At 52.5% G+C, this 9,443-nt stretch overlaps 1 protein-coding gene across 1 annotated transcript in view; it reads right to left on the bottom strand.

The window, feature by feature from the left end:
• Window positions 1–3,838: 3,838 nt before the first annotated feature.
• The window catches only part of Phyhip (phytanoyl-CoA 2-hydroxylase interacting protein), an 11,016-nt gene continuing 5,411 nt past the window's right edge, over window positions 3,839–9,443 (bottom strand). The window contains exons 3-4 of the mRNA XM_029541347.1: window positions 7,129–7,246; window positions 3,839–5,887 (exon numbers count right to left, since the gene is read on the bottom strand). Of these exons, the coding sequence (XP_029397207.1) occupies window positions 5,353–5,887; window positions 7,129–7,246 (653 nt within the window). The 3' untranslated portion in view covers window positions 3,839–5,352. The remainder of the gene's footprint in view (window positions 5,888–7,128; window positions 7,247–9,443) is intronic.

The raw sequence follows: 9,443 nt of genomic DNA, 5'->3' as shown, positions 1-9,443 counted from the left end.
AGGAGGGGGGAGGGGGAGCAAGAGGAGGGGGAGGAGGGGAAGCAGGAGCAGGAGGAGAGGGGAGAGGAGGAAGAGGAGGAATTTAAGGATACAATACCATCATCTTATGATGGTAGAGGAGGATGCAGGGCAGCGTTCTCCTCTTCAGGGAACTATTCCAAGCTGACTGCAGGATTTGGAAACTTTTGTTTAAAAAAATAAGTTAGGTTTTTTTTTTAAAAGATTTATTTATTTTATGCATATGAGTACACTGCAGCTCTCTTCAGACACACCAGAAGATAGCCTCAGTTCCCATTATAGATGGTCGTGAGCCACCATGTGATTGCTGGGAATTAAACTCAGGACCTCTGCAAGAGCAGTCAGTGCTCTTAACTGAAGCCATTTCTCCAGCCCCATAGAAATGTTTTGTAGGAGTTGAGTGAATCATGATGCTCCCCAGGACCAGCCCACCGTCACCAGTAAATACCTAAAATCCCAACTGGGTCAACTCCAGTACAATACCTGTGATGCCACGGCCACGGAAGGCGCAGTGGCTCCTTTACTGTCTCCACGAGTGTCCCAAGGACAAGCCAGGAAGGAGCTCCACCACACCTCCAGTCCCAGAGTCGGGAGGAGAGAAGGCAGTCACAGAGCCTCCCAACTGTGCTGTCTGGGAGCTCCAGCAATCCTTGGTAGTGAGGCCAACACACCCTAAAGAAGATTACCTCTGCGACACTGACCAGGGGACCCACTTCCGGAAGTAGAAAGGTCCCAAGCTTCAACTCCAACAGCAGATTGTCGGACCCTAGTTCTATTTCTGGGTGCTGTGTAATGTTGGATGATGACTCGTTTAACCTCTCTGAGACTGGGTCGTGTCATACTATCATGCTAATGGCAGGAACACCTGACATGGTAATGGAAAAGGAAGGAAGTGCTCTCTGAGGACAGCCTGCCACCCTGTCTGGCTAATAGTAGGCTCTTAATGATCAGGCTTTCTCTGGTGAGTAGCTCCTCATTCGCCCTGTTCTCTGCCCCTGCCCTGGGTGCACTGGTTTCTGCCAGGGTGGGAGGAAACCTACCCTGTAACCAGGAGGTGCCTGTGGAGCAGCAAGGACATATTTCTGGCCAGCTGGTAGCCTTTCTGGGTACCTCCCAAGTTCCACCCTGTGCCTGACTGTCCCTACGCGCAAGGCAGATTCTGGAATCTGTGAAAAGTTTGGCTGCTCCAGTTTGCAGAAACAGTGGCTCCTGCCTTGGAGAAATGGGGGGGGGGGAGAAGAGGGCAGCCAGGTGTTCTCCCCAGAGTGACACGCGCTACCCCACTGCTCCCCACACACACACAACCCAGCCTCCTCCGGACCAGAACCTCCGCTCCTGCCTGCCGCTCTCCCTGCCCCCATCTTGGAACATCTGGTTCCAATCTTTTCCAGATGCTGGCGCCACACTTTTTTATGGGCAATCACCTCAGCTCAGCTTCCTAAATCAGGCCTCCCTGCATTTCAGGGTACAGCCCCTCTTTGTCCCTTTCCTTGGGACCTCCAGCTACCTCTTTTCCTAACATCAGAGAAGCCACAACAGAAGGCAGATGAAATTCTGAAACCCTTGCAACGGGCCTTCTGTTCCTCTCCTTTAACAGACAGAGCCCTTTTCCACCAAGAACTGAAAGTATAGATACTGGCCAGGCAAGAACGAGGAGGTAGGGAAGCTGGGTGCACAGCAGTACAGAGAATGTGGGGGTCCTATGTGCTTTGGAGGGAAAGGGGTTGGCATGTGTTTGTGCCTGCACGATGCGGACGGCCACTTACAACCCTGAGACTAGCTTTTCGTCCCCTTTTACAATCAGCGCTGGAGACAAACTCAGGTCCCTCAGCTATAGTCCACCTTGGGCCTTACCTTGAGCTTCCTACGCTTCCTCCAAGGACATCCCAAGGAAGGTTCCTAGATGGATGGTGTGTATGTAGTATCCATCTCCTTTTCCTGGGTCTGTTTAGACCCTAAGTTAGAAAGAAGCAGGCTTACTTCTGTTCTCCACCGTAGTCCCCTAGAATAACGACTGAAAGCCAGTCCCTCTTTCCAAGAGACCCAGAAGGGAGTTCAAACGGAAGACAGATGCCCACCCTTCTAAGGACTCTGAGAATCCACACTGCCCAGAGGCAAAAGAATCCACTCCCCATCCTTCAATCCTGAGCTCACGGGTACCCACTCCTTTAAAATAAGCCTCTGTGACATTTGTGACTCTATAGCGCCCCCTGGCGTCACTCTGGGTTAGCTGAAAGAGCAATGGAAAGGGCCACTACGTGGGAGATTAGGACCTGCCTGGTTCTAACTGTCTTATAAACTGACACACTCTAAAGGAGGCAGCCACGGGGGTTGCTGAATGTAAGATCCCAGTTTCTGAATTGGCACAGTCACGTACAAGCCTCTAAGTTTTGTTCCTCAGTTTCTTATTTGTGAGGTGGGGATAATACCGGGTCATGTAGACAAGCCCAGCTGCTGTGTGGAAGGAGCAACCCGTTTGTCAGCACAGGCTCACAGCTGAGGTGAACTGCCCTTCAGTTTTTCTTTATCTCAAGGTGGCCATGCCCCATGACACATGTAAACCTGGCCCTGACTCAGGCGGTGTTGGTAAGGTGCCTCTGACAGTTCTGGAACATTTCCACTGCAGCCGAGAACCATTTTAATAAGCCTATAATAATAGGCACAGGGGTGACTCAGATCTGCAACCGAGGAGTCCTGCCAGGGAGGAGGGGACACAGGGCTCTTGGGAGAGGGAAATCCAGTGGCACCTGGGTCTGAGCTGTGGCAGGCTGGGACTGCAGGGAGGACTCCATCAGGGGCCCAGGGATTTTTAGGCACACTCCCCCCTAAGAGGCCTCCCTAGATACCTCCCTGCAGTATCTGGGAAGTACAGACAAGGTGAGACCACATGATCTCCAGTCTCTTCCACGGGTAAAGCTGTGCCCCTGTATTCTCGGCTCTGCCGCCCACTGTAGGATGCTATCGGGTTTGCTATTGGGGCATGCCCATGTGGCTTCAGGCGGCATCCCCATGTGAGCTTTCTGGTGAACAGAGCAACTCAGCCTCTTCATCCGCTTCTCCCCCGTTTCAGAGGCACTGCTGTGATGGCACTGCGTATGCCCCGAACCCAAAGCTCATGTCAAAACTCAACGTCCATGGTGATGGGTTCAGGAGGCTTTGCCTTGCTTAAGGGTGGGGCCTTGTGAATGAGATTAGTACCCTTACGAAAGAAGCTGGGCGTGGGGTAGGGGGATGGGTAGGCTGAGATGTGGCTCAGCAGAGTGCTTGTCTAGTATGCAAAAAAATCCCTGGGTTCAGTCTCTAGCTTCTTATAAACCAGATGTGGCAGCACCTGCCTGTAACCCCAGCACTGTGGAGGCAGAAGTCCTAGTGCATCTCACATAGGGAGCGGGACGCTAACTTGACTAGAAACCCTATCTTTTAAAAAGAGGGCCTGCCGGAGAGGTGGCTCAGCATTTAAGGGCACTAGCTACTCTTCCAGAGGACCCAGGTTCAAATCCCAGCTCTTACATGGTAGCTTACAGTCCTCAGGCCTTTCTTTTGGCCAGGTACCAGGCATGTACATGGTATACTGACGTGTTCGTAAAATGAAAAATGAAATTTAAGGCTAGGGAAACTTATTCGCCCCTTCCAATCTAGTGGGGGTGTAGGGCACACAGAAACGAGGCAAAGATGGCTGTCTATGATAAGAAAGCAGGACCTTCCCAGACATCGCGTCTGAAGACACCTTGGTTTTAGAATTCTCAGTTTCTAGAATGGTGAAAGTTTGTGAGTCTGTGGCGTTTCATTGTAGCCGCTTAAATGGACCGAGACAGACAGAGCCCTTGGGCCATTGTGGTTTATTGATGCTTATAGCAAGCACAGTACAGAAGGGTGTGCCCCACCCAGGGACAGAAGACAAGGCAGCAGGCCACGACCACAACAGTGCTGTCAGCAGAGGGGAAGGGCCTGGGGAGGGGGGCCGTCGAATCCTCTTCTCCACACAGTTCCCAGGATCCCAGATCTCTTGGCCCATCCCATGAGGTGCCTGAATGTCTACCAGCCCTGTCTCTGGTAACCAGCCATTCACCGGTCCCTCAGAGGTGTGGCCCTGTGGGTCTGCCAGCTCCTCTGTCCTTCACAGAAGTCCAGCTGCCCGTGTATCATTTCTATCACCTCGGAAAATGTTACTATGACAATCCCTCCCTCTACTCTCTCTCCACCTGCTTGTCTTGTGTCAGGGAGTCCACCCTCCCCGCCCTCCTGATCCAGACAACGTTAAGAACAAGATGAAAACACAGGGAGCTGGGGTGGGGGGATTCATCAGGAACTCCCCAGGGGATCAGCCCAGAGAGCAAGGGGTGGCGTGATAGAGAGCAGAAGATCTGGCTCACACGCGGCACGGAACAGTCATGACTCTCAGGCAGAGCGGGCGGGATGGCTGGCAGGCGGGCGTGTGAGCGAGCAAAGTGCACAGCTGGGCAGGGTGCCAGGGCCCTGTGGGTCACACTCAGTTTTCTCGCTCTGTCAGGTCCATCAAGACATGAGGTGGCCCACTTCTGGCTGAGGAACAGGTCTCAGGGGTCTCCTTCCCCCTCCTAGACCCCAGCAGCTGTTTTGTGCAGACCCCGGTGCTCTCTGAGCGAGCGAGGGAGATTTGCTGAGGAATATATCATCCCCGGATAGAAGAAAGGAATACCTCAAGAGACCAGAGCGAGCCCTCCAAACTAGAAAATGAGAGAGGGTACTTTTCCAGAGAGTGGGAGGGCATCTCAAGTGGGTCAGCGACAGTGACAGAAGGGATGGACGGCGCTCCCATGCGGGAATTGGGCTCTGGGGGGATCAGGGGCAGCCAGGGCAAGACAGCAGTGCAGGAGGTTATTTATAGAGAGAGGGGCCTGGCCCGGAGGAGTCAAAGCCCTCAGGCCCAGCTGAGTGAGAAGGGGGCTGTCTGGGGTAGCCCTGAGTGGGGTGGGCGGGGCTAGGGAGGCGGTACTCCACAGCTTTCTGCATCTACATGGAGGCCAGGCTACACATGGGCATTGGCCCGAGAGGCAGGGAGGACTCTGGGAGATACCTGAGGACTCAGGGAGGCCTGCTTGAGGTCAAAAAACAGAAGAGGGAAACAGAAAAGGAGGTTATCATCTGCTGAGAAGTGCCCCCTCTCCAGGTCCACCAGGTCCGGACTGTGCCATGCTAAGACCTTCCGTTGTCTCCAACGTGGGGGCAGGGGGAAGTGGACAGAGTGGAGGGAGCAGGGAGAGGGGAGAGAAAGCCAGCTCCCCAAACCTAAGCCACACATCACATCCCACCCTCCTGTCCTCTCTCCCCAGCCCCCCGGCTCCCCGGGAGTCCCTAGCGGCCCACACTGATGTTGCAGGTCTTGCAGCTGGGATCTTTCTTGGCGTCAGCAGTGGACAGGCTCATGAGCTGGTGCCCGCTGATCTCTCCCAAGGTGCCCAGGGACAGGTCGACAGGCTCGGTGTAGATGATCTCCAGGATGAGGTCCTGAGCATGACGGAAGATCAGCTCTCCATCCTCCACACTGCAGGTCAGGAACTTGTTGCAGGCAATGTCCAGGAGGGGCAGCCGGTCACGACAGAAGCGGTCCCCCAGGGAGCCTTTGGGTGCCAGCACCAGGATGGCATAGTGGTAGGCTGTGTACATACAGTAGAAGTCCGCAAAGTAGAGGTTGGTGCTGGGGTTGAAGAGGCGCTGGGCAGGGATCTGGAAGCGCCAGCGGCCATAAGGGGAGTCCTGGGGGGGCTGGCCTGTGTTGAACTCCGTGTTGCAGCTGAAGAAGACCCCGTGCAGCATGCCGCTGGTGGGGGAGCCGTGACTGCCGCTGTTGTCCTTCAGGTAAGGCTGCAGTACGTTCCCACAGTGGGTCCTGCCCACCAGGGAGGAATGCCAAAAGGGGGGGGGGGGGATGCTACGGGTTAGCACTCTGGAGTTAAGAAGAAAGTGGGCCAGCCCAACTCCCAGCATTCCTGCCTGCTTGCAGCCTCCACTACTTGCAGACATTGAGTCCTTCCGTGCTGTCTCCCTGACTAGACTCTGAGGATGAGAGTAGCCTCTGCCTTAGTCTGTGTGCAGCCACCTAATAGGGAGCCTGGCACAGGGGTGGGGTGGGGTGCACCTTGTCTCTCATTCTGAAAAAAAAAAAAAAAAAAAAAAAAAAGGAGCCTAAACAGGACCCTTGCCTCTTTAATAAAAATACCAAAGATTCCAGGTCTTTGCCGCTTTCTTAGGGCAAGTGGGGAACGCCCCACCCCAGCTGCCAGTAATGATAAAGACAGTAACAGTGGCAGATTGCCCTGACCTAGCTTAGAAGGACGTGGACTTGAAGCAGCCTTGGGGGAGGGTGGATAAGCCCTGGTCCAGTCTCGTGCTTGCATGGTCCTGGCTGTCCTGAGACAAGTGACTTGCTGGTCTTTGGTGCCTTGAGCTCAACATCAGAAGGCTGAAGTACTAGATCTGGTCTGTCTGTCTGTCTGTCTGTCTGTCTGTCTCTCCCCTGTTCCCTTTCTCTCCTCCCAAGGAAACCATATACATGTGGGCAAATAAGACTGAGGCTACTCTGGTTGGACCATGTAGGTGGAACCCTCCAAGCCCCATCCTTTGGTTTCCTCATACCCGACTCTCATCAGTATCCTAAAAGATTTGCCCCAGACGTTTTTTCTGGAACGTTGGACTCCTCTGTACTCAACTTGGAAGCTAAAAAACTGAGATTACCCCCAGAGCCCTCCATGCTCAAGAGTTTTTCATTTTGCCCCCTGCCCCACTCCCCTGTGTTCCTTGGTCCTGAAATGGAGAGATAACTAATAGTGTGTGATAGACCCAAGCAAAGGAACTGTCCCAGTAGGCAGGGTCACACCCAGAACGTATTACTTGATCCTGCCCTGCCAGCAGGGTCCTCTGCCAGGGAGCCCTACTTGAATGGTCTTGACCTTTCTTTAGCCTCAACCCCAAAGTAGCAGTCACTTAAAAATATTATTTTTTTAAATAAAAAATTATTATGTAGCCCAGGCTGGCCCCAAACTTGCAAGCTATGCTTCTCTCTCAGCCCTCTGGGGTGGAGGAGGATCTGGAAGGATCTGGAAGGATCTGGAAGGATCTGACTTGCCCTACCTGGCATGCTGGAAGTAGTCCTTGTGATGGTTGCGGTAGAACACAGAGAAGCGAAGCATGCGGCCAGCGATCTGCTCAGCCTTCTCCTGCAGCTGGGCAAGGTGTTCCTTGGCATAGTCTGTAAGAGTCCAGGCAGAGAGAGGTGAGCGAGCGATCAGCTGGCTACGGGATCATAACCTCTTTCTCCTTACACCGCCCACCGAGCCTGCAGGCAGCCTCACCCTCTCCACCAAGAGGGGAGCTTCTGAGACAGCCTGGACTCGGGGCGACAGGCCAGCTGGCCTTCGCTTCAAACATGAAGAACTGCTTGCTGGTCTCCCCACTACAGTGTCAGCATTGCCAGAGGCCCAGGGCCCTCTGAGTCCAGAAAGGACTGAGGACTGCCCATTATCACACTAGGGCCTCCAAGACTGTCATCCCAGGACGACCTTATGTGAAAAGAGGGCAGATAGGAAACATAAAGACTTAAGAAGGAGAATACAAGGTCCTTTGGGGGAGGGGAGGACCCTTAAATCCAGGGGGTGAGAGTCTGTCCCACGACTAATGTGGTGGCTAAGCATAACTATGAGTGGGAGCTAATGATGAATCAAAGAGCAAAGCCTAGATTTGGTGTTTACGTAGAAGAAGGACTGAAGCACTAGCTGTCTACTTGATCTCTCTATTTGGGAGAAATAAAGAAGGTTGGTACCAGGACAGGAAATATGCTTGCCCCCCCCAACCCCCACACTATGGAAGCTGAGCCTAGGGCTTTGGGATCAGATGGAGACAGTGCCTTGAAACAAAGCCCTTTGCTTGTTGTGGCCACTACATTTCCATTTGCTTGGTCTCTGGAAAAAGGAGGGTGAACCCAGCTATAGCATTTTCAGATCCCCAATTTAAATGAAACACCCACTGTATATTCAGTTCTGTGGGGCAGGGTGGGGCAAACCGAGATACCTCTCCTTCAAAGCACAAGAGTGCCTCTCTAGTAGAGCTACAGCAACTCAAGGAGACTGGGGGCACACACAGCTCTTGGCAGAGGATGGAGCCAGCAGCCTTGGAGGCCCCAGGGCAAAGAATGTTCTCTGCCCCTTCCTTGTGACAGAGAGCAATCTGGAGCAGATCTCACATGGACACCGAAGGGACAGAACATTTTGGGGCAGCTCCTTGGCTATCGGCAACAAGCATATGCAAAGTGGCCTTTGTCCATGCTAGAATCTGCAAGTTACAAGACCTTACAAGGCCATCAGATGGGACCATTTTTCCAGGTTAAGGGGAGACTTGGGACAAACAACACGTCATCGCCCTACCAATGGATCACTGGTAGACTACTAAACAACAACAAAAGTCGCTTTACCCTTAAGTGGGAGGGAAACTCTGACAAAGGACGCCTGTGTATATTACTGATCGTCTGGTAAAAGAAATGAGCTGAAGCTGGTCAGCAGAAGACAAATAGTTGATTTCAACCACATGAGCCACCTTACATAGTCAAAGACCATAAAGACAGAAAGAATAGAGAGATAGGGACGGACCAGAAGACAGAAAACAGGAAGCAATGGCTCTGAGAGCGTACGGTTCCGGCTTTGCAAGATGGAGAAGTTCAGAAAATTGGTTGTACAAGAACAGTATAAAACCACTTACAATCTCCATTTTTAGAAACGGTTCCAGTGGTCAGCTTGATGTTACATCTATTGACCACAGTTACACAAATATATATTCTCGGAGCTGAAGAGGGCTCAGCAGTTCGGAGCCCTTGCTGCTCTTGCAGAGGACCAGAGTCCAATTCCCAGCACCCATGTCGGGTGGCTCACAACCACCCATAACCCTAGCTCCAAGGAATCCAACACTCTCATCTGGTCTCCGTGGGGACTCAGATGTATGTGCGTGTACCCACACAGATGCACATAAATAAAAACAAAGTAACTTTTAAAATGTACATGTATGTAATTGTTCCCCTTTGGCCCAGGCCAGAAAAGTAGGTGGCATTGCCAATGTGCAGAGTGTATATCTGTCTAAGCAGGCTTTGTATCTTCCCTCTGGCCTAAACTTAGCACCCAGAGTACAGCAGGTGTCTCTGAGTGTGCCGGGCTGTGATGAAGAGCTCCCCCTTACTTGGCCTCAATAACCCAACCAAGTATGGAGACAGGTATTAACTCCATCTTAGCCCCAGAGTAGATATAGTATGGAGACAGGTATTAGCATAGTCTTACTCCCAGAGCAGATGTGGTATGGAGACGGGTATTAGCATAGTCTTACCCACAGTGCAGATATGGTATGGAGACAGGTATTAACACAGTCTTACTCCCAGAGCAGATATGGTATGGAGACAGGTATTA

The sequence above is a fragment of the Mus pahari genome, chromosome 8, assembly GCF_900095145.1.
Source record: "Mus pahari chromosome 8, PAHARI_EIJ_v1.1, whole genome shotgun sequence".
In the NCBI taxonomy this organism is placed as follows: Eukaryota; Metazoa; Chordata; class Mammalia; order Rodentia; family Muridae; genus Mus; species Mus pahari.
Note: the sequence above shows the minus strand (reverse complement) of the source record. Positions and strands in the feature narration are given on the sequence as shown.